Source organism: Cydia amplana, chromosome Z, assembly GCF_948474715.1.
Source record: "Cydia amplana chromosome Z, ilCydAmpl1.1, whole genome shotgun sequence".
NCBI lineage: Eukaryota > Metazoa > Arthropoda > Insecta > Lepidoptera > Tortricidae > Cydia > Cydia amplana.
In genome coordinates this window covers 22,414,409-22,440,153 of record NC_086096.1, presented here as the reverse complement: position 1 = coordinate 22,440,153, position 25,745 = coordinate 22,414,409, and the positions used below count along the sequence as shown (strand labels likewise).

Sequence of the window (25,745 nt, the reverse complement as noted above, 5' to 3'; positions counted from 1 at the left end):
AATTTATGCTTATTTACATTCTAGTTGTGTCAGACCGAAGTCTGAAAGTTCCATTTTTATATAGTTTCGGGGTCCCATTAGCGGGGTTAGCGCTTGCTTCATCCAGCTCTTGTATTTTAGGAGATCTGTCCCGCAGCGGTCGGGCGCGGTAGGAGAAGCTCGCCGCCTTCAGGCGGGCTCCGATGCCGGGTTTGGGCGGCGGGCCCGGGAAGGCCGACGAGTGGAGCGCCACCGGGGTGTGCGGCGCCGAGACGCTGCTCACTACCGGGGGAGCCATGTCGGGCCGCCTCACTACCATGCTCTTCGACGGCGGACGTGAACTTTCGTGAGCCATACTGAAAACAGATCTTACAATTAGTTATACATTAGGTACTAGCGATTTTTATCCACGTAGAAGTAGTTAAAAACGATCAACTCTATTTTCATTCTCCTCAACCCTTAAATGTACACACTGTATGATTAAGTAGGATGAAGCCTATATTACACAACGTCACGCACAGAGCATAGGCAAAATTTCAATTGTATGTTTCAATGTATGTCAATCAGTCTGTCGATTGTGTCTGGCGTGACGTGAGTGGTTCTAGTGGAAGTGTCAGGTTTAGTTTAGTTATACGTAGTTACCGTGACGGCAGCCGGCGGGCGGGGCGCGAGTGGCGGTGCGTGCCGCTGGGCGCGGTGCTGCACCGCGTCGGCTTGTCGTGCATGCTGCCGCTGCGGATCGCTGCAACACACAAAACAGACTAACTATGCCACCCTCGAAATCGATTATCACAAATAGGTATCTTTGGATTTCAGAATTATCTTTTGAACCTTGATACAAATTAGGCGGCGAAATGCATAGTTTATGCTCAGGCATAAATCTAAAATATTGCAGGCTCGATTTAGGTACGCCTTAACGATATTTCCTATAACTTTCATGTTTTCTCGATGTACAGAATTTTTACGTCTTTATTTGACTTGCCCTGTTATTTAGTTATTTTGTAGTGTGGCTGTGGGTCAAATCTTGGAAGCTAAATTTGACCTACTTCCCGATTTCCGATTGAGCTGAAATTTTGCATACATATGTAAATTGGATGACAATGCAATAAAATGAAGACATGGAGCTGATCTGATGATGAAGACAGAAGGTGGCCATGGAAACTCTGTGATAAAACAACGCAAATTAATTGTGTATGGGGTTGTTAGAATTATCTCGATGAGTATTTTAGCTGCCTGTGGAAAGAAAAGTACAGTCAGCGATAAAAGCTTGTTCCTTACAGGTTCTTGTTAGTAAGGTACGTCGAGGAGGAGGGAGCTAGGTTATTATGGATGACGAGTCAACTTGAAACAATAGGCTAAGATAAGAAAACGATATAATTGTAAATGGAAAAATACAGCTCTTAACAAAATCCACTGTGACCCACTCTGCCCTATCAACTTAACATCTGATGCGCCGAGTCTCCACTAAATGGACCTTAGCTTCAGCAACATTCTACATAGGTAACAAAAAATAATGCCCAGTAGCGTAACTTACGCATAGCAGTAGCGTCGAGAGGGTGTGTGTAGATGCGCTTGCGGGCCTGCAACATGGTGTAGACGAGAGCCACGAGCGAGCGCGGCGGCGCCGGCGCGGCCTCGGCGCCCGCGTCTGCCGCGCCGCGCTGCCGCACCACCCACCACGTCTCCATGCGGCCCTTTCCCTTAACCTCCACCTCGCCGCGCGCCTCCAGCTCGTAACCACACCGTCGCAGCAACTGCATTATCGTACCACGTGTTTAAACCATCGATGGGAACAACACAATCTACGAGTAGGTATTTGGTCTGTTCGTAACTCGCAAACAAATGGAAGATTTTGGATTTATAGAAAGAATTTAAGGACTTATTCAAAGTTTGCATCGCTCCCAGGTTTTGTTACATTTCTAAACAAATAGTAATATTTCTTGTTTTATTTGATAATAAGGGATGTAAATTCATTCGCGTCACTAATAGTCACTATCTAAGGTTGTGGGCTCTAATTATATCAAATACCGTCGACCGACAGAGAGACTTGACGCTTGACTTAATTGCAATGTTGAGTTGAAGGATTTGCTTACTGGTGAAGGTGCTTAAAATAATCGTAAGTCTGGAGAAGATAAAGCAACGACTACCTCTTTGGTGTACTTGGTGACTTGTATCCGGTCCATAGCGCCCGTGCTCTCCATGCGCGAGGCCTCGTTGACGGTGTTGCCCCAGATGTCGTAGACTGGCTTGCGCGCGCCGATCACGCCGCCCACCAGCGGCCCGCAGCTTATCCCTGCCCCAACACATACCATACACTGTCAACATATCTAACACAAACTTATTACTATCGACCCTGGGTCGGCTTATTACTATGGGCCTTGTAAAACAAATAGCTATTGTCTAATATGTAGGTTATAAAATACCTTTATAAAATAAATACGAGGGGCGTTCAAAATATTCTCGGTATTGATATCTTACAACCTCTTCTAAAATTTCTTTCGTTACTGGCCGCTAAGGTTTATTCATTGACATTAAAAAAAAGTATAATTCGAACCGAGATGTTCTTTTGTTTTTCTGCAATTGCTGAACAAACATGAACATCATGTGGGAATTGACAATGTTAACTAAATTAGAACATCGATGCGTGATAAAATTCTTGACAAAACAGGGTAAAAATCAAAAAACCATAAAAGAGGAAATGGATTGTGTTTACCGTGAGTCTGCTCCTTCTTTATCTACCATTAAAAAGTGGTCAAGCGAGTTTAAACGTGGAAGGGAGAGTGTTGAAGACGACCCTAGACCTGGCCGGCCTGTAGTAGCTACTTCACAAGAAAATATTGATAAAGTGGAAAAACTTATATTGGAAGATGGTCGAGTGAAGGTAAAATCTATAGCACAAGTAACCAATCTCTCTATTGGTACCGTACATGATATTATCCATGACCATCTTAATATGTCAAAAGTAAGTGCAAGATGGGTTCCGCGAATGCTGACTCGGCTTCAAAAAGACATGCGTGTAGCTTGTTGTTCCGATTTTATTGACCTGTGCGGTGAAAATCCTGATGAGGTGCTGCAAAGAATAGTTACTGGAGATGAAACCTGGGTTCATCATTATGACCCAGAGAGTAAACAAGAGTCCATGCAGTGGCACATTAAGGGTTCAGCTCATCCCAAGAAGTTCAAGGTCATCCCTTCAGCTGGCAAGGTCATGGCCACGATATTTTGGGATTGTGAAGGAGTATTACTGATCGATTATAAAGAAAAAGGTGTAAATATCACAGGACAGTACTACGCTAACATTCTACGTCAATTAAAGGATGCAATCAAAGAAAAGAGGCGAGGAAAGTTAACCAAAGGTATTATGCTTCTGCATGACAACGCCCCCGTCCATACTGCTCATATTGCCAAGGCAGCTATTGTTGAATGTGGGTTTGAAACTGTTACTCACCCACCGTATAGTCCGGACTTAGCCCCCAGCGACTTCTTTTTGTTCCCCAATCTTAAAAAGGATCTGCGTGGAAATAAATTTTCCGATGATGAAGCATTGAAGGCGGCAGTGGAGGAGCATTTTTACACCAAAGATAAAAAATATTTTTATGCAGGATTAAAAAAAATAATTGATCGATCTTTTAAGTGTATGAACATAGGGGGGGAGTATATTGAAAAATAAAAATATCAAACTTTTCGTACTTGTTTGTTTTCATTCTCATACCGAGAATATTTTGAACACCCCTCGTATGTATCTATTTTTGGGAGATTAAGCTCATCCTCTCAGATACTGGGGAGTTTCTTATGGTAAAACTTTCTGCTTTCTGATGATGTATTTTTGTCTGATGAAATTAATTGAATGTTATTTTGGCCAAAGAAATTTAAGAATTAACATGGATAGACAACTTTAACTTTGCGTAGGTATATTCATAACGGTAAGTGTATGTATGCATACCAACTCTGAGCCGAAATTTGTTGAAGCTGTGTTTGTTGATATCCTCCAGCGCCACGCGCAGAGCGAACGCGTAGTCCACCAGCGCGCACAGGTGCTCGCAGTCCTCGTCGCTCGTCTGCGCCGACACAATGCAAACAGTGGTTACCTACTCCTCCCCTCGCCGCGTACATACAATAACAAGGTCTAACTTATATCAATCTTATTTACGTATTAATCTTATTTTCGAACCATATCGTCGTTCTCACTCTCCGTCACTGTAGGTATATTGCCCGTAATACCTACACATATTTCACAAAGATACACATTGCCAATATTTGTGGCATCATAAAATACAATTATGCTTGATACTTAGTGATGATAAAGTGCATAGCAGCGCTTGCCTTGTCGTTGGGGTCGAGTCCTGACGCAGCCATGTATGTTGCGCCTATAGTCTTGATCTTTTCAATGCTCTTGAAACGTGGCTCCCTTAGCAAGTTATCGAAGTCAACTGCAATCAACATTTTTTCATAAGATTGTTTAATATAATATATTTACCCCAAGACCTGATCAGTAAAAGAGAGATACGTACGATTTATGTTAAACGAACTATAGAAAAATTTTAACACTATATGTAGAAAGCTATAACAAACGAAAAGTATGCGTTACTTTACAGCTATCAGCTACTTATGTAAATAGTTGCGCGTTCCTTACTACTCTTTGAAATTTGGTTATGTTATGAGGACGAAGCACATAATTACTGAAGTTAATATAGTAAATGAAAACTATAAGTATTATTCAAGGCCCTTGTGATACCGACTATTGATACCATAACTTTTTGTAATAGCTGAGCATGTCTTAAACTATTAAAGTAATATGTGCACAAGGAATTTCTTACAGATGATCTCATTGAGCAAGCGCATGCAGTCCACGGCCTTCTGTTCGGAGTAGAACTCGTGGAAGTTGGGGATGCCCGCGAACATCACGCCCACCTCGTGCCGCCACTGCGAGTACAGCTCCTGCCGACAAAACGAAAACATTTCCGCATTTAAACACATCTCTCGACTTATATTTACATTATAAAAGCCTTAACTTTCTAAGTCGAACTACAGTTAAATGGGTATAGTAAGTAAAATCAACAACTATATTAAATACTTGATATGTAGAATATAAATGTTTAGGTACATCGGGACGGCGTTCCTTGCTCAAGAAATGGTTGACGACGTGGTCGGGCAGGATGTGTTTGAGCAGGTATCTGTTGGTGCGCTGGTTGTCCCGCATCTGCTCGAGGTTGGTCTCGGCCTGCAGCTTCCACAGGAAGTCGAGGCGCGACGTCACCTCCACGAGCCGCGCGTGGTTCACCACGATCGCCAGGAATACCATCATGAGGATCAACATTCGTTTGTAGAATTCCATTTGGCTGAAATTATTTTAACATCATTAGATAGGTTCCTAATATATTATAAATTCTGGTACCTAATAGTTGTGTTTAGTCTAACTAAATCGCTGCTAAAAATATCATATAAATTACCAAGAGTTTAAGATGAGGCCATAAAACGTTTGACGGTGTTACTATTTATTTAAACAATAGAAAGTGGGGGTATTATCTTAAATCATAGCCAAATTATTTTATTATTTGAATTGGTGTGAACTTACGTTAGGTACTTGCGTAAACATTCACTGAATGTAAGATATTTTGTTAAATATTGTAAATAATGATTTTTATTAGGTACTTACGCAGATGGGCCTGATTTGTCTTTGTAAAACTTCACCAACAAAATGGCGTATATGACTACGCTAATCGTAGCCAACAAAATCTTGATCAAATAGTATAGCTTCAGGATAGATGTTAAGGCGATGAGGCACAAGATCCATGTAAATACTACATACTCTGGACTATAACACTCATTAGTATCTTTCTCCACTTCGGGCATGGTTTCGTCGCATGTTGATAGGTCACAAATAAATAGCTTGATAGTGCTGAAAAATAACAGTTAAAGTTCTATAAATGCTTGTTTAAAAGTAGCCATTGTCTGCAAATGTACCTATATTAAATAAATAATCTTTAATAGAAATAAACCGACTTCACAAAACAGTTTGAAATGACGTTTAATTCTTTACAGTACATATGGGGCTACTTTTCCGCACTAGTGTGTAAAATAGCACTTTTCGTGCGTATGTCGAAACTTTAAAGTGCCATATGTACTGTAAAACGTTGTTCGATACACGTGCGAATAGGTAATTCGCAACTCGTGTCGATTTAAAACACTTCCTTCGGTCGTGTTTTAATTTATCGCCACTCGTTTCGAATTTCCTCTCTTTCGCACTTGCATCGAAAATAACTATTACAGCCATCTCATAACAATATAATTAGCTTCAAGACTTAAAAATCTTTTGTCGTAGAGGTGTTCCATTCTGGTCTTCATGAGAAAAAACGTTTTTAGATAATAGTATTTTATGCAACCGTTGTTTAAGGGAGGTCAAAAAAGGCGAGTGGCGTGAGTAACAATTTGAGGCGAAGCCGAAAATTGTTAATAAACACGCCACGAGTATTTTTAGGGTTCTGTACCCAAAGGGTAAAAACGGGACCCTATTACTAAGACTCCGCTGTCCGTCCGTCCGTCCGTCCGTCCGTCCGTCTGTCACCAGGCTGTATCTCACGAACCGTGATAGCTAGACAGTTGAAATTTTCACAGATGATATATTTCTGTTGCCGCTATAACAACAAATACTAAAAACAGAATAAAATAAAGATTTAAGTGGGGCTCCCATACAACAAACGTGATTTTTGACCGAAGTTAAGCAACGTCGGGCGGGGTCAGTACTTGGATGGGTGACCGTTTTTTTGCTTGTTTTGCTCTATTTTTTGTTGATGGTGCAGAACCCTCCGTGCGCGAGTCCTTGGCCGGTTTTTTTTACTCAGTTAAACAACGTTGCATACAATACTTTTTCTACGACCAAGCACTTACTTTGAAATAAAATTGTAAATTTGACAAATATTTTTCATTCAAGAAGTAGCAAAAGTGGAGGGTAGGGGCAGAAAAAGACTGAACTTAATATTTTCCTGTCATCTATAGGTAATTTGTGTATTTTATTCATAATTTTAGACCCAGTAGTTTCGGAGATCTATAAAGGGGGGAATGGTAATTTTTTGCGTATAATCTTGAATTACTCCTAAACTGGTTATCTTAAAATTATAAAAAAATATATTAGAGATTCTCACAATGAGCTCTTTCATTTGATATGTAACACGATATAGTTTGAAATACTTTTTTTTTCTCATTTTCCCCCCAAAAGTAGCCTCCATATTTAAAATTCATTTGTTTACGTTACATGTCCGTCTTTGGCTCACAAACTTACATATGTGTACCAAATTTCAACTTAATTGGTCCAGTAGTTTCGGAGAAAATAGGCTGTGACAGACGGACAGACAAACAGACAGACAGGACGCACGAGTGATCCTATAAGGACGGAACCCTAAAAACATGTCTATGGTTCACTTATTTGTCAGTGATCACATTTAAAATAAGGTAGTACAATGTACCTATTTCATTCAATATGTGTTAAGTGGTCAATACACGAAGTATCGAAAAAGTGCCAAAAAGATACTGAGTGTATGCACCAATGCTTTTTTGGGGCATAGACTAAAGACTTGTCTTGACAACTATAAGGTAGGGTTTTAAAGGTGTGTGCACGACCCTTTAAGTGACAAATAAATGTACGGGAGTAGAAAAAAACTTTAAAACAATCGCTACATGTATGCTTATAAGGTTTGAGGAGTTCTCTCGAGTCCTCAAGGAGGATTGAAGTCGGTTATAAAAGAAGTTTAGGTACATTATTTAAGTGTTTTGTTTCTGTAGAATTGGGTAGTAGTTACCTAGATATGGACATGACAGTGACGAAGGTACATATGTGCAGGTTGCGGCGGCGGCGGGTGGCGCCGAGCCAGCGCGCCAGCGCGCCCAGCCGCGGCGCGCGCGGCAGCTCTTCGCCCATCGCGGCCAGCAGCGCCAGCGCCAGCACCACCGTCACCACGCCCAGCGCCGCCATCAGCTTCCAACAACTACCCACACACCACACAACACACGTGTTCCATAGTTTAATGAAATATTACACCACATAATACCTAATACCTAGGCACTTGAAAAATGAAAAAATGAAAAATGAAAAAAGTTTATTAGGTTAAACATAATACAATTTGAAAACAATTATATCTGAGTCCTCCTTGTAAGTATATATATACCTGTATCAGGAGAACCCGCTCTTTCTTAAAATAGGTAGGTACATAATATTCATTTAACTCAGTGGTGGGCAAAGTACGGCCCGCGGGCCAGCTCCGGCCCGCGAATGGTTTTATCCGGCCCGCCGCCGGTCCTATAAAATAATTAATATATGGCATTGGCTCACGATTCAAAAATAAATCGCAAATCTAAATAAATTTTGGCTACAATTCTGGCCCTCCACTTAAATTTCCCAAACTTTCTGGCCCCCTATGAAGAAAGTTAAATGGTGAAATATATTTATTGTTGTGTGTGTGTGTGTGTGTGTGTGTGTGTGTGTGTGTGTGCGCGTGCGTGTGTGCGTGTGTGTGTGTGTGTGTGCGCGCGTGTGTGTGTGAATATATGTGTGTGTGTGTGTGTGTGTGTGTGTGTGTGTGTGTGTAATACTTCAATTAATAAGTAATTCCGTTTCATTATAGTTAACGGACTCTAACCACCTTGTTACAGTAATTTTGCATTTAAATAGCGGCAGGTGATAAATTGATAATTTATTGTTTATTGCATTATACAAGTGAGGTGATTGTGCCGTATTTTGTCTTTTGGCAAACAGAGATCTTACATAATGGTTCAGGGACAGCATTATGCTTTCGGCGACGGAATGAAAGTTGTGGTTTGTATGCGAGTGATTTATGTAGTTTTAAAGTAGAATTTAAGATGTATGGTTTTCTTACAGTGAGATTTTTCGAAATTTTATACAGTTCAAAAGTTGGGAATCGGTGCGGTTTGGAGTACATGACTTTAAGTATAGGCTCCTTTGACCTCGTTCTGCCTGTAGAATTTTCGTTTTGTTGGCGCCTCCCCAGACCGTGATGCAATACGTTATGATAGATTGAGCAAGTGCAGTATAAATTAGGCTTAGTAAGGGTTTTGAGGCGATGTATCTTAATTTTTAAAAAATCCATATAAGTTTTCTGACCCTAGAATTTATGTGTTCAATATATTTATGCCACGACTTACATTCTAATACATACCTACAACACCGTTATACGAGTATACGCAGTCATAGATACCCAGTAGACACCAAATCAAAATTCTGTCGCCAATTGCGAAATGTTATCAGTTATCACTAATAAGTATGTAGAAATAATCCGGGTAGTAGTTATTAAGTAGGTACTTTTTTGCCAAACTGAATATAACTATATAACTTTATAACGGAGCAAGATATAGGCCATCATAGTATTCATAGTAAACTAGAGAAGAGGTCCAAAATACAACATCAAACTAAAGCACGCACTTTTTACATGTTTGAGTGTCGTAGATTACCCTACCCGGGTTATCTCTACATCCGTGGGTAGGGTAATAGCTATATACCTACCGACTAATCGCATAGCAGCAATATTATACTCGTACAAAGTAATGCATTTCATAAAAAAAGTATAATTACTTACCTATACCTAAAATCAAAGAACCATTTAACCAAAAGTTAAGTTAGTAACATTCGCTGAAGCTTTAATAGTAATCAATCAAATTAAGAATAAGTAAAGGTGTAGTACAATAGTGACACATAATCAGTGCCGTAGCTAGGCGTGGGCGAAGTGGGCCGTCGCCCGCGGCCTCGCGCCCCAAGAGAGGCCTCGCGCGAGGCCCTTTCGGGCACAATGAGGGGCCTCGCAGATACGATTTCGCCCACGGCTAGATTAGTTCACGCTACGCCACTGCACATAAGTCGGGCGCGCGGGCCAAGGAGTAGTATAATATATGCGCGGGCTAAGCTACGACAGTTAATATGACACTTGACACGTCCGGACTCACTTGTAGTGCATGGTGGTTTGCACGGCGAAGATGAAGAGCCACAGCAGGAAGCAGCAGCAGACGTTGGACTTGAAGGTGAGCTCGTCGAGGCGCGCGAACTCGTGCTCGAGCGACAGCCGCCGGAAGCGCAGCGACCACAGCCGCATGTTGTCCATGCGCATGCGGCGGTTCGTGCCCACCTCGATCGAATGGTTGATCATGTCCTCTTCCTGCGCGACCAAACACGGGTTGTCTTCAACACACGAAAACATACAACATATCATAACATATGTCAGAACGTAAAAGTTGTCACTAGTAAACAGTATAATAAATACATCGGCCAGCGGTGTCACGTCGTCCGAATCGAAGCCGTGCTCCAGACCAGGGGGCAAGTCCAACGCCGCCTGCGCCTCGTCGTCGTCACTCACCGAGTAGTACTGCAAACACACATTTTACATTCTTTACTTTCGCTTTACTTAGCATTCACTGCACAGCGGGAATTCCAGACCGCTCTCGTGATTTAGGATTCATTCCCCGAGAAGATACATGAGCAAGAAACTCGCGATAGATACACTATAGAAAAAGGTAACCGCGAGATGCTCTGCCAACTGAGCTACTGAGACCAGTGAGACCACACCATAGCACAGCGAATATTCCCACCATATGAGCCTTAGGGAGGCCCCATCGACATTTGCCGTAAGAGTATTAGGTACACTTCTAAAACTGAAGCACAGAATAACTAATAGTACTACCGTACAGAAAATTCACTCCTTCACAAAAGTCAGATTTTGGTATAAAATTACACCAATATCGCCGCCTGCAAGCAAAATTGAAACTTACAACCGCGCACGAACCGTGAATCTCCTTTGCGCGCCGCAGTTTTATGACCGAGCTGTGAGTGTCGGCACGGGGTTATCACTTGACAAGTTTTTATACCTATACCCACTGATTTATTATTTTTAAGTTAAATATGTAGGAATTACAAACGTTGATTATGTAAACATACATTTTTTATCCGGAGATAGTAATGTCTGATTCACACGGAAGTAAGTTTCGAAGCCATTGTGTATTTTCAATTTTGCGCGAGCGCCACGTGACACGACTATCGTGCATGCCGAGCGGCAGCCCACTGCCATACGCCTGTCCGATGGGCGCGCCGGCCAAATGTACCTAAACTGCGGAGTGACACCCCCCTGACTGAAGCAACTCTTAGTTTAAGTTTAATATTTTTATATAGCAATTTTAATTTTATATGGACTTATTGTCTGAAATAAAGTGATTTTATTTATTTATTTATATTTTAAAACGGCTACCAGAGAGCCAAGTCATATTGAAAATTCACCAGTAATGATGCACCAATTGCGCCATCTCATACTAAATTATTATTGTATCAAGCAGAAAAGTCTGCAAACGATGCTAGTAAATGATTATTGATTACTATCGGGTGCGGTTTCAGTAGCTCAGTTGGCAGAGCATGGACTAAGTAATCCACTGTCGCGGATTCGAGCCCCGCCGGAGACAGGGAATTTTTCCACAAATCGTTTTGGTGTAAAAAATGGTTTTACGTTCTGAAAGGGTATTTCTGGAGTCCAATCTGTAATGGTTTCATCCTCCAAAATGCTGCTGGGGCGACGGTTACTGGACTCGGAGGTGTGGTGGCTCGTCGGGACGCTGAAACAAGAAATTAGAATAGAATAGAATAGAATAGAAATAATTTTATTCGTGAGCACAAACACAAAATAGAAACAGATATAACAGAGATATAACAAGAGATGACAAGAGATATAACAGAGAATAAAAGGATAAAGTGCCACGAAATGGTCTCATCTCAGCATGTTGCTGGCGACTTCCAGCGCTGATCTTCCGATGAGACCATCCGGTGAAACAATCACGACAGGTAACATGAATACAAAACAAAATTAATATATAACATACAAAAGACAAAGATAGCAAAAAGATAAAAATACATTACAATAAATACAATACAATACAACAAATACATTACAATTACAGGTTTATATATGGTTAGTATATTCGTATAACCATACGTGGGCTAACTCGGGGCACGAATACTAAAGCGACGTTTATTATTAAAGTTAATTGCCTACATTAAGACAAGAGGCCCCATAGTAGACATGATATCGAACCTCTTTACAGTAGGGAATAGAGGATTATCAATGAGCTAATGATATAAGTATATACACGGTGTTTTTATTTAAGTCCGTTAATTTCAAAGGGTGCATTCCTGAGCTTAAATTAAGTAACTTTCTCAAGAATCTGGTATTCTAAGTAACTCCATTTCGGAGATAATTGACAATTTATTTTTATCCTCTAAGGCCCCTACGAGCATGTACACTTGCCTGAGGGCATGTTTACATACATATTAGTGTTTAGTATGAGTTTATACATTTGCTATTATTTAAACGCATGCAAGTATTATCTTGGATGATTGATATTCGAAATGTCATTGATATGTCATAGTTTGGTTGATTTTATTTTAAATATAATGTCCGTGTTACAAAATCGCTATTAGAGCCTGTGCGGAAAGAGAACAGTCGTGGAATGTATTGGGCCCCATACATTCCACGACTCTTCTCTTTCCGCACAGACTATAATTACAATTTACGAAAAAAAAACTAGGCCATTCAGTTTCCATAAATGTACTTAGAAATTAACGGAGTTTAAAAAAATACCGTGTAGGTACATTAATAAACTTTAATAATAGGCATCACTTTAACGTATTCGTGCCCAGTAAGCACACGTAGGTATATACGAGGGCTGTTTGATAAGTACCCGTTTATGAAAAAAAATATCAGTTGTTTTTGTTTATATGCATTTATTTTTCTTCATAGTCTCCTTTTAACTCTATACACTTGTTCCACCTATATTCAAGCTTCAATAAACCATCCAAAAAGTATGATTTCGGAAAGTCATTAAAATAGGCCTCTGTGGCGGCAATGACTTCGTCATTTGATCCAAATGGCTTACCACCGAGCCATTTTTTCAGGTTGGGAAACAAAAATAAATCGCATGGGGTCAAATCTGGAGAATACGGGGGGTGAGGCAATAGGGCGTAGCGTAATTGTGTTAATTTAGCCATCACAACTCTAGACGAATGAGCTGGTGCGTTGTCGTGATGAAACAGTACTTTTTTATTTTTTAAATGGGGTCGTTTGTCCTTCAACACAGCCTCAAATTCATCCAATAAATTGGCATAGTACTGCCCTGTTATCGTTTTCCCCTTTTCTAAGAACTCAATATGTATAATACCCTGCGAATCCCAAAAAACGATCGCCATGACCTTTCCAGCCCATGGAACGATTTTTGCTATCTTTCGCGCAGGTTCACCCGGTAAAATCCACTGCTTCGACTGCCCTTTCATTTCCGGGGTGTAGTGGTGACCCACGTTTCGTCCACGGTCACGAAACGACGCAGAAACTCCTTCGGGTTACGTTTGAACACGGCCAAACACTGCTCCGAAGTAGTCAGTCGTTTCCGTTTTTGCTCCTCCGTGAGTAAACGCGGCACCCACCTCGCCGATACTGTCTTCATACCCAATTTTTCTTCTAATATGTTTTGTACCCGCTCGATTGGAACATTTACAGCATCAACGATTTCTCGAAGTTCATTTCGGCGGTCGGCTAAAACGATATTTTCAATTTTCTTAACCATATCGTCTGTAGTCACCTCAATTGGGCGGCCTGGGCGATCCTCATCAAAGACGGTTGTTCTCCCCCGCTTAAACTCGTTAAACCAGTATCTGACGGTTGTCATAGAAGGAGCACATTCATGGTAAACCGCTTGCATTCTTACTTTTATTTCATCACATGTTTTTCCTTCCAAAAACAAGAATCTAATTACAGACCGATACTGCTCTTTCTCCATTTTCACAATTTTAAGTTCACGCTTTCACTGAATCGCTGTCAAATGAGAAAAAAACAAAAGAATGCTGTTTTTTTTTTAAATTTTCCCACCTCTGAAAAATGGCTTAAAACGATTGTATACATATTTTCGGCCCGTGATATTAATACATTTGGAAAACGGGTACTTATCAAACAGCCCTCGTATGCAGATAACTGATACATAACTGAAGCGTTTAGGTTATAGTTTTTCCTTTTTAGTTATAGTGGGTATGGACCTGGGTCTAGAACGATGCCGGGAGCGCCTAGGCTGCTCCGAGGCGTGGATGAGGTACGTGGTAATCCCATGTTCGCGGATGTAGGGGTCGCGGGTCTCGCCCTCGCCGGGCTCCACGTCGAAGGCGCCGTTTAGACATTGCAGCGTGGCTTCCGAGATGTGGACACGACTGGAACATAAAGATAGTAGGTAGGTACATATACAAAATTACATCCATCCCTATAAAGTCGTCATGTAGAATAATGTGGATGTTTTCAGCGTATAAGCTATTTTTGTGTCGTACTTAGACAAAAGTAAGATCGTCGACATAGGACATAAATTGTGTAAAAAGTAAAATTAAATATCATCCTTGTCCTGGTTGACTATTACTAGGGTGAGTAAGTAACTGGACGTACCGTCACATATGATTATGTGTAAAATTGTATTAGTGTTACCCGGGGAGGCCGCCGCTCTCCATATGGTTAGCGACGGTGACGTCGTGCGACCACAGGTCGAACTGCCACTTGAGCTGGCCCAGCACGCCGCACAGCACCGTACCGCTGTGGATGCCGATGCGCATGTCCAGGTCTACCTGCCGTGTTCAACCATAAACTGCTTGTACTCATATATACCAGAATTACTATTTATGCGCCCGAGTTCACAAAATACCACTGTCCTAAGAGCAATATCAAGCGAAAGATACGAGTAAAAATTATTCAATTAATGATTACAAGTCTCAAAGTAGCATATCAACAGAGCTTGATGGTAACTAGACTGGTAATTTTTTTGAATTGTGCCGTATTACCGACCGATGTAATTTGTTTAGGTGGCAATAAACTACGAAAAAATGAATGTTTACAGAGGTATCATGATACCTGCGTGTTGTAGCGCACGTCGCGGATGGCGCGGATCATGTGCAGGCCCATGTTGACGCAGCACAGCGCATGGTCGGCCCGCGCGGTCGGCAGCCCGCTCACGCAGAAGTAGCAGTCTCCCAGAAGCTTAATTCGTAAACAATGATTCTCCTGCAAACATAACAGAACTGAAATTATTATTTTTTCATCGCAGTTTAAACGTCTACCTCCACGTCTGCTTTTAATTTGTTTCCGACAGCGGTCGTAAGGAATAAATAAATATACTATACCTTCTTACCGGACAATCTTACATAATAATATTATGAATGAAACTATTATCTACAGGTGTTAGAATTTGTGTTTTAACTTCAGTTCTTCAAAAGAAAACAAAAATTAGAACGATATATAACGTGGCTGTTCTCATTTTACGTCCTCCTAGTGCTCACCAAAAAATCACACAAAGGATCTAGTGCTCACCAAAAAATCACACAAATGATCTAGTGAAAATCACACAAATGATCAAAGTACAAAAAAAACAGTTGGACTGCTATGGAATAAAAACATAATTAATAAAATAATGTGAAATTATAGATAACCAAAATGTTTACATCTGCTATCCTATTTAAGCAATTACTCCAAACTAGTCATTGTTAACACAAAAACACATTATTAATGACCACCAACATTTTAACCCCGTTTTAATTTAAAATGTCATGCAAATATTTAAACATCTCTCTAATATTCTATTTATGTAAATTACCTACGCTACGTAAATCATTATTTATCCAAACATAGTAAATAAACTCCTAAATCCAACCTAACCTAACCCACTATTCTGGCAGCAGTTCGGTTCTGACAGGGCAGCAGTTATAATCTACTCTAACCCACTTTTCTAGTAGCATATCGGTTCTGTAAGGGTCGCAGTTCTGATCTAACCTAACCCATAATTCTGGTAGCAGTTCGGTTCTGTAAAAATTTTATTTATAACCTAACCGACTTTTCTAGTAGCATTTCGGTCTGTAAGGGTCGCAGTTCTAATTGGCATCATTATTCTTTATTTGGAAATATGCGTAACATTTTATGGCGTCATAGAAGTCGTAGTGGTTTATTTATTTAGGTAGAAATAGTGGTCATCATTTAAGTACTACATTTGGTCTTTAAATACCATTTGAAGTGCAGACTTAATTTTCTTGGTGTTTAGTAAATTTTTTGGTAATAGATATCGAAGTAGGTATTATTTAATGGTCATTATATTTAATGCCATATTAAACCTAATTATAATTAAAATACGTGCATGTTAACCGAAGACTATTTATTGTGTGACAGTAAGACATGACAGCAATTCATATCAAAAACATATTTGGAACATCACAGTTCCTTATTTAAACAAACACTATAGATGGCGCTGCTGGATATCAAAAACTACACCCCCACTATATCTAAGCATAGCCATCAGCATCATCAGCATTAAAAAAACAGCTTCAAAAAGAACTAAACATACCTACTACTTAGGCACAAGTCCTAACTTCTCAAGAAATCTAAAGTGCTTGACAAACCCTAGACTCTTTGTTAATAAGTCAGCTGGCATCTCAGCTGTCGCTAAGTATTTTGCTTCTACCACACCTTTAGCAATTATATCCCTACTAAAATGGTAACGTATGTCAACGTGCTTCGACCTATTGTGAAACACAGGGTTGGCCAATAACTTCAGCGCACTTTGGTTGTCATTAAAAATTGTAATTAATGACATCTTACTTGTAATTTCATGGTACAATGACCTTAAGTACATAGCTTCTTTAATACATTCAGAAATACTAATATATTCCGATTCACAACTGCTCAAGGACACGCTATTCTGCTTCTTACTGCACCATGAAACTACACTGCCAGACAAAGTGAAACAAAACCCTGAATAGGACTTCCTATCAAGAACATTACTGCCCCAGTCAGCGTCAACAAACCCAGTAAGCTTTGAATCAGACTCACTACTATACCTGAGGCAATAGTGTTTTGTTTTCTTGAGATAACGCAAAACACGTTTGGCATGAGCCCAGTGTTCTCTACCATGACAGTTATTAAACTGGCTCAGATACCCTACGCTAAAAGCAATGTCAGGCCGCGTCAAAACCGCTAGGTACATGAGACTACCAATGAGTTGTTGATAAGGTAATTCAGTATCACAGGTCTCACCTTTATCTAAGTTCAATCTTTCCTCCATAGGAGTTTGAGCAGCGTTACAGTCTGTCATATTGAACTTATGCAACAACTTGTCAACATAATCCTCCTGATCTAAAGTTATTACATTATTTTCTTTATCAACACACACATTCATACCTAAACACTGTTTGACCTGACCAAGATCTTTCAATTTAAAATGTGAAGACAGTACCTGTTTCAAACTTTTGGTTTCCTCTTCATTATTAGAAAACACAAAGAAATCGTCGACATATAGAGCTACTATAGTCAAACCATTATCATTTTTCACATATAAGCAAGGTTCAAGTTTAGACCTAGTATAACCATACTCGGTTATACTAGGTCTAAACTTAATTATAGGTTATGGGCCCAGAATTCTGTGGAAAGCTAGATGCTTATTATTTGATGCTGAGCTTCCCACAGAATTCTGGGCCCATAACCTATAATTAAAATACGTGCATGTTAACCGAAGACTATTTATTGTGTGACAGTAAGACATGACAGCAATTCATATCAAAAACATATTTGGAACATCACAGTTCCTTATTTAAACAAACACTATAGATGGCGCTGCTGGATATCAAAAACTACACTAATACCTATGGCATTAAATGTTAATGACCACCAAATAATACTTGGATATCTATTACCAAAAAATGTAGAATGTGATTATGCTTGTGCTTATGTACATACTTAAACTAGGTACCTAAGATAGGTATATTCAATCCACTCACCGATGCCAATCGATCAAACCGAGCGAATAAGGCGTTCAATAATTTTACAAGTTCTTCTGCACTGCATTTGCTTGATAATTCTGCAATATGTTAAATAGGTAATATTAGGTAGGTGTACATACATACATTTATAGGACGCAAACGAGCTGCGAGCAGACAAATCGCCTGACGAGCAGACAAAACGAGCAGAAATGTCAAAGCAGTCGTAATCAGGTTTCCCCGCATGATCGGTCTTGCTAGAGCCGAGCCATTCGGCGTTGTGGGCGTTAAAATCGCCAAGAATTATGATCTCGGCGGATGGGATCTGCTGCTGCACGGAGTCTACAGCTGTTCTAGGTAGGTACATATATCACATTCTAGTTAGTCAATATCATTTACATTATTTACCTATCTGTACGTGTGTAACTCACTTACCAGTGAACCCTTTTATATCGGCGTAAAGTATCGAAACATTTTGGTGTCGCTGAATGTACAAATTATTAAACTGCTGGTCTTGAAACTCTCCTTCCCTTGAGACGTGGTTGGCGATCTCCTTGGCCAGGAAGTCCGGGATTACTGTACGTACATTAATTAAATGAGTTCTGATGAGTCTGTATGATATGACACTCTACGTATAAACTGATTGGAATACCTTATTGTTCCCTTAAAATTTTAATGTAAAACTGACCCGAAAATAAAACTACTCTCTTTTAAAAAATACGATATCTTTCACTCAAAAGTCTTAGGTAGTTCCTTCTTCTAGTATTTACTTTGACGAATTTATGAACATGCGGATGGCGAGTGGAGTGTGAGAGAGTTAATTACCGCTTTGGAAGAGTTTCCACTGGCGGTCGTTCTCGCGCTTGGTCCGCTGGCGCGTGCGCACGGAGCGGTAGGTCTCGCCGAAGGCCTTGCGCTGGCCCCAGTCCGTCAGGTACTTGGCGTAGAGGCCGGCAAAATTCACTGCTAAGTAAAGCAGCGTGTTGGCTATCAGGATTCGCGTCTTGCATTGCTCCTTAATCATAAACAAATCATTGTAGGTATTGTATTGCGTGCATTCATCTTTAATAAATCATTTCATATGTATATTATGATACAGAATCCCTAGTGTAAATTTCATTCGATAGCGTGACGTGCGTTCGTGTTTGCGTTATGTCTTTCTTTGTATGGGATTTTGGACAGCGCGCCAAGCGAGACGTTTTGGAAACTCAAAATCTCTTTCAAAATTACACTTAACGCAAACGTCACGTCACGCTATCGAATGGAATTTACACTAGGGCTATCTACTGAATGAAATGAAATTATGAAGTGATGATTACGCTCTCAAACTCAATCAAGACCTCGAACGTAGAACGGAACACATAATAGTAGATTGTTAACCAAGGGATGAAAGGCACTCATTCCTGCCGAGGTAGTTTGGTGCGCAAACGCAATGAGAGCGTTAATAGTCCGAGGCTGAAATGATGCCTTTCACCCGAGTTAAACACTCTACTTTCATTTCGAATACATAACAAGGAAAGTAAAAAGCATGTATTTTTTTTAAAACTTAGTCATGTTTATCTTAGTATTTCTTGACGGTACTTTCAATTAACAATTCAGGCAAATGCATCGTTATAGTTATGTCGTTAAAGAATGGGGAGTCAAATATCAGAATGGAAATTGTATAACAATTCCTTTTGCAGCAAACATGATATCCGCGGTCCCGAGCACTCACATCCTACGAACACGAACCTACGGGGCCTTATAAAGGGGCGTCAGGGAAGACAGGAAAACAGAAGGAAAAAAGCATGGCGTGCCGCGCGAATGTTGCGATATGGCAGTTGGTTTTATTGAGGTAAGTATGTAAAGAAAGCGAGAGCATTACTTGCGGATGAGTACAATCTGGTTCCTGGCTGCTGGTAATGTGCAGCGCGGCGGCCAGCAGGTGCGCCATGGACGCCAGCAGTCCCACCACCATGCACCAGCCCAGCGACAGCGGCAGCATGGCGTACGGCACGAACACGATGAACAGCATGTACCACACCTGGTGCTCCGCCGACTCAAACCCGATGCCTGTCCCGCTGAGCCCTGCCGCAGCATTCAAAAAGGGTCAAAATATTTTTTAGTTTAAGAACTATTTTTTTTATGCTGGACCCTTATAGGCATGTTTAAAGTAAAATTAACCTTTTACTTCTTTAAAGCTGTATGATGAAGACATTAGTAAAATGTACCCAAATTGTTCATTATGTATTTATATATGACTTTAAGATTGTGCAGTTGTACTCCCGTTATTTTACAATCTAATGTACTTAGGTTAGTTTAGTTTGTAATCTTCCTAAAACTGCCAAACAAATTAAGAAGTAGGTATAGTCCAAAATCATAAGCGGTGATCATCCCTCCCCAGGTTCCCCTACAGCCAACCTATGCCTGACATTTCTGTTGGTCTTCATTAGCAGTTCCAAGTTCCAATATGATACTTTTGGGTAATAATAATAATCGTTCTGAAATAGGGCAAACACTCGTCAGTTTACAATCTCGCTAGTAGTTTCGCTAATAATGTAACTACTAACTAGCGAGACTAGACTAGCAGCTGTCCTTTTTGTGCTAATTACAAGAAAGTACCCTGAGCGACGAGTAGTATCCAGGTAGTAGCGGCGGCCCAGTGAAGGTAGTTGTTGGCGAAGCAGCGCCACCAGCCCATCAGGCATATGCTCACGTTTAGCAGGGAGAAAGCCGCGGTCCACGCGATCGATGAGTCTGATGGATATTTGGCACCACCTGAAAAAGTTTTGTACACTTACAATAACAAATATAAATATAATATCGCCCAAGCTGAAAAAAAGAAAATCTATTGGCATGTTGATAAATGATTTTCGGAGTTCAATGCACCCCAATGTGTTCAGCCAAGTTCTAAAGAAAAATCCGTAAGTACTTACCTATTTAAAAAAATCACTTACTTGCATCTGTTTTTGAATGTGTTACGAGATATATGACTGATAAGCTAATCTGAAAATAAAAATAAAAATATATGTAATCGATCATTGTTTCAATACTTGATATAGGTACATTTAAAGATAACTTCATTGTATTGTATTTACACATGCATTACTATACTTACAGGGTGGGGATGTTAAACATGAGTAAAAAATCTAACTGGAGATTCCTTGATGGTGTATCCAAAGTGGATGTCTTGGTACATACCAGGACCATTTGGCACGAGTGTAAGTGCAAATTGCAAGTGTAATTTATTTAAAAAATGAACACAGAAAAGTAGTACATAATTGTAAGACTATCTATTGTATACCATTTAAATAAAATTAAGTAGAGCTCCAGAAGTACTCCTCGGTTCCTTCATACTTACTTTGAGAAGAAAGTCGACGACGTTAACCATGATTAACGACTTCTGCCGTTGTCTTCTCGAGTATCGTTGGTAGGAGAGTTCTACGCCTTCGTGCTAAAAACATATTAATTACAATTTATACCTAATGCACGGTCTTTTAATGAACGAAAGAAAAGTACTACCTACTAATAGTAGTAGTAAAACACTTTATTGTACAAAAATTAGAACAAAACAGGAAAAATAACATTAGTCATTAGTACAAAGGCGAACTTATCCCTTTAAGGGATCTCTTACAGTTAACCTTTGAGCAATTGAGGGAGAATTAGAGACGATAGACATCCGTACGTACCAACGGCGCAAAAAAGGAAACAAGAAAATTAAAAAAATAAAACACGAAAAATTTCTACTTTTGGTACCCACTAATATACAGGTTGCTTCCTGTAACAGGAGCAATAAATTAAACGAAAGGCGGTACTCCTCAAACTGACCAACATGTGTTCAGCAACTTATAAAATTATGAATCCTTTAGACTTCCTCTTTTTCATACAAAATAAATATTGCCTTCAATGTTCTCTGACATCAGTGTGTTTGACGTTGCTTGTCACGCTTTAAACATAACAAAATTTGCAATAAATACATTGCGTCTTAGAATGAACTTTAAAGGGTAATAAAAATTAAAACATGAGTTAGTTTAAAAAGTTGCTGAACAAATGTTGGTCAGAATGAGGACAGTACAGCCTACAGTTTAATTTATTGCTGAAACACCCTGTATATGTATAAGAACTAGAATGCATATTTTGGTCAGATTACGTACTGTAAAACTGTTGGTAATTGAGGGCAAGTAAATTCCTTTGTAGTTGCGAACTGGCCGGAGAACACCTTCTGCTTCCACTGTTCATGTAAATAATGATCGTAATCGTTAAATTAAAATTATATGGACAATAGGTTGATTCTTATTTTATCGAAGTTGATTTGGTCAATATAAATAATATGGTCTATATTAAGCGGTTGATGCGTAGGTAAAAATAACTTCGATGAAATAGGAATTACCTACCCTAAAAGACAATCCTTTGATAGTTTAGCTCAGCGGTCGGCAACCTTTTAGCAGCCAAGAGGGCCACATAGTAGTTAACGAAGTGGCCGCGGGCCGCACTTTGTTAATATTTATGACTTTATCAGACATTGTCGTCTGTCAATATTACATACAAAATAGCCAGGGAGGCTCGCGGGCCGCAAGTAACAGGTTCACGGGCCGTATGCGGCCCGCGGGCCACAGGTTACCGACCGCTGGACTAGTAGGACACGTTGTCCTAATATTGACAGTTTGATAAAAAATTAAGTCCACGTTTTAAAAAGAAATATAATTAAGTTATATTATATTTCAATCATAGCATAGCACCTTTGGCGCTCAAACCAGTAGTTACTTAGAGGGTGAAAGGGGTGCTGTTGCTGTTACCCAAGTTAACACTCAACTTTTCATTTCGACATTGTTTAAAATTACACTTATATCATGATATTCATGATACATATACTTAAGTCACATCCGGCCATTTGTTTCAGTTAGGTTATAGGTGCATGACTAATTTCGGTAAGATATAACAAGTCCATTAGGATGATTGTGTGTATGCCGCGCGTGTGCATGATGACGGGTGCGGGACTCGGTGCTCGTATCGTACCATCGGCTCGGAAGGGCTCTCCGCTGTCGCGGCGGGAGCTGCCCGAAGATCGCGACACGGCGTAGCTCGCGCGCTCCTGTAAGTTGTAACTCCTACATAGGTACTTCAGTTCAAATAACACGTTCGTCGTATATTCATTTAATACCACTCAGATGTGACAGTTACGGGGTTGTGCAAGATTCTTGTAAGAATAAGGTAAACTATCATACCATTTTTAGGTATATCTAAACATGCACGGTAGTTAAGTAGTTAAGGTAAGGACTTCGGAGCTTCCGGCGCTTCGTTTTCTCAGCTGTCATAGAAAATGACATGTCGGATGCCTCGGGCCGGGCCCGGCCCGGTCTAGCGTAAGTCATCCTTTAACCTCGTTCGCAATATCATTTACTATATACTTCTTACCAGCTTACCAACATATGGTAACATGTCGAGGTACTTACAACTTTACTGAGATGAAAAACTATACATTGCTAAGATAAAGATAGTTTATTTTCCAAGTAATTAGGCATATTACAATGCGCTTATGAACGTCCAATAAAGCTATTTTTTGGAAAATTATTCACGGATTAGCGATAGGGATTAAGTCGGTACCCATAAAAATAGTTTACTATTTTCGTACCTACCACTTTCCAACTTCGATTTTATTGTACGTAAGTAATTATTTAAACGTCGGCAGAAGAAATGTTAGTAATCTAATAAAAACTTTTTACAAAAAAAAAGAAAACCGACTTCAAAAAGGATGAAATAAAATATTATCCTTTTTGAAGTCTATGCGTTACCAACTGATATGTTTGAAGTCGGTGCCAAGCCAAATTTTGTTGCATACCATGATTTTGGTGCGATTCAATAAGGATGTACGTTGGATTGTCTTACACGACGACAATGAACGTACTTTCTGTAGGTACAGTTGACGTTAAAAATATGCTTACACTTTTCGCCTTATTACAAAGGAGTAAGGTTCAAAAGTGTAAACATATCTTTGACGTCGACTGTACCTAAGAACACACGATCAAACCTTCTTGGCGCAGTCCGTACCATGTTTGTCGGCACATAGTGTAAATCCAATGCATTTTTATGCCGTCGTATTTTTTAAAGAACATTTCTTACAAATGTGTGGGATTGGGACTGAGTTATTTCCCGTCTCTTATCCAGAGGACTACATTTCAAAATATAAAACAATTCAAGGAATTTACCTTTTTGCCAAATTTCACCTAAAGCAATTCAGTTGTTTAGCCATGAAAAGGCGACAAAGAGGCAGACAGAATTACTTGCACATTTACAATAGTTATTATTAGTACAGTTCTAATGGGATTTATAGCCATAAAGCTGATTATTTTTGACTGGTATTGTTACTACTTGGCTTGGCACCGACTTCAAACATATCAGTTGGTAACGCATAGACTTCAAAAAGGATAATATTTTATTTCATCTTTTTTGAAGTCGGTTTTCTTTTTTTTGTAAAAAGGTTTTATTTTTCAATTTTTAGTTTTAACGCATTGTTAAGAGCGCGACGCATGAATGAAAAACGAGATCACGTTTAACATTAAATTCGTGTACCTATTACTTTAATAAATATGTAATCAGGAATTTTCTCGAGTCCGTCTGGGAAATTATAATTCCTGTCACTATCACTACACTAAATCCATCCTCCGCCCCGCCACTGACCCAATCTCTCAACCCCCCCGATCACTCAACCTCACAGCCCATCAACCCCTGATCCAGAAACCCCTCGACCCTGAAGCAACAGCCCTTCAACCACCAGTCCCCGACCCCTTAATCCCTAACCCTAACCCCCGATCAGTAGCCTTACCAGCTTACCACGAGTTTGACATTAATATATTCGCTAGCGTGTGTGTAACTTACTTTCTTTACATCTCGCTCGTACTGGCATATTAGTGCGAGCGAGATGCATAAAAAGTAAGTTACGAAGACGTTAATAGCGAATATGTCGATGCAAGAATTACTCAAATCGGATCACAGGTGCCGGATTAATCGCTGAACATACTACATTTTTAAAAATAATCATCATTATCATCAAAACAATCATCATCATCAGGTCTACTTCATCAAATTGATGGTTTTCGGGAGAAAATGCTCGAGTTGCTTAAGAAAACACCCAAATCACCATGCATGTGCCTTTTAAAATTGAGGAGTTCCCTCAATTCCTCATGGATCCCATCATCAGAACAGAACCAAATTCATATGGGACCAACTTGGAGGTAGCTCCTTTCAAACAAAAAAGAATTACTCAAATCGGACCACGGATGTCGGAGTAATCGGTGAACGTATACATAAAAAAAAAATAGCCTAACCCGAATACAGAACCTCCTCCTTCTATGAAATTGAAGTCGGTTAAAAACTCAGCCAACTTGCAATTCAAACAGTGAAAACGAAGCAAAACTGGTAGTGGTAGTTACTTTAACGCGGTGGTCGTCAGGAGCGGAGCAGCTGGCGCCGTCGGGAGGCAGCCGCTCGGCGTCGGGCGCGGCGGCGCGCTCCACGTCCGTCCGGCCGTCCGCGCCCACTCCTAGCTCCGCCTCCCGGTTCTCTTCGTCCTCGCCATCAGACCGCCCGGGAATGCTTCTTCGACCCGGGCGGCTGTCCTCGCTGTTGATACTTATTCTGACCCCGGCGGCGTCTTTAGTGTGCGTTTTATTGTCGGCGATATGTCCTTTTTTACCGTCTTCACCTGCACGAAGGCAAATATCAGAAAATCGACAGTAGTCATCATCATCTATTGTCTTATAGCTCAACCTGCTGGGATTTACTATAACCTCGTCATTATTATGTCCAATCTCGGTTCTGCCACTTGAACCGAATGAATCTTTACTGGTACCAGTTTTATCAACGGCGTTGCTATAACTTTTATCTTCGCTGAGGATGCTCTCTTTGTTAGGACTGTTGTTGTTACCGTCACCGCTTTGTCTAGTTCTCGAGCGTAAACGCTGCTGATGGTCTGCTGAAC

The 25,745-nt window shown here is 40.2% G+C and overlaps 1 protein-coding gene across 1 annotated transcript; it reads right to left on the bottom strand.

The window, feature by feature from the left end:
* On the bottom strand, positions 1–25,745 carry LOC134661672 (adenylyl cyclase 78C-like). Its single transcript, XM_063517825.1, has 26 exons — positions 25,198–25,745; positions 22,784–22,859; positions 21,922–21,998; positions 21,129–21,221; positions 20,725–20,773; positions 20,390–20,524; positions 19,653–19,855; positions 18,614–18,803; positions 18,224–18,364; positions 17,810–17,889; positions 14,901–15,050; positions 14,481–14,617; positions 14,048–14,215; positions 11,475–11,580; positions 10,245–10,346; positions 9,931–10,139; positions 7,776–7,961; positions 5,636–5,878; positions 5,084–5,318; positions 4,797–4,917; positions 4,303–4,409; positions 3,923–4,037; positions 2,127–2,272; positions 1,514–1,733; positions 622–721; positions 1–335 (listed from the first exon to the last, which is right to left on the bottom strand). The coding sequence occupies exons 4-26, from the start codon at positions 21,156–21,158 to the stop codon at positions 14–16; spliced, it is 3,495 nt and encodes a 1,164-aa protein (XP_063373895.1). The 5' UTR covers positions 21,159–21,221; positions 21,922–21,998; positions 22,784–22,859; positions 25,198–25,745; the 3' UTR covers positions 1–13.

Bases quoted from the DNA above. Each gene is read 5' to 3' on its own strand.
- LOC134661672 (XM_063517825.1), bottom strand. From the start codon at position 21,158: ATGGTTAACGTCGTCGACTTTCTTCTCAAA. The intron at 4,038-4,302 runs GCAAGCGCTGCT...GTGTCGGCGCAG, and splicing joins GACTCGACCCCAACGACAAG to ACGAGCGACGAGGACTGCGA. The intron at 2,273-3,922 runs GTATGCATACAT...GTGTTGGGGCAG, and splicing joins CAAATTTCGGCTCAGAGTTG to GGATAAGCTGCGGGCCGCTG.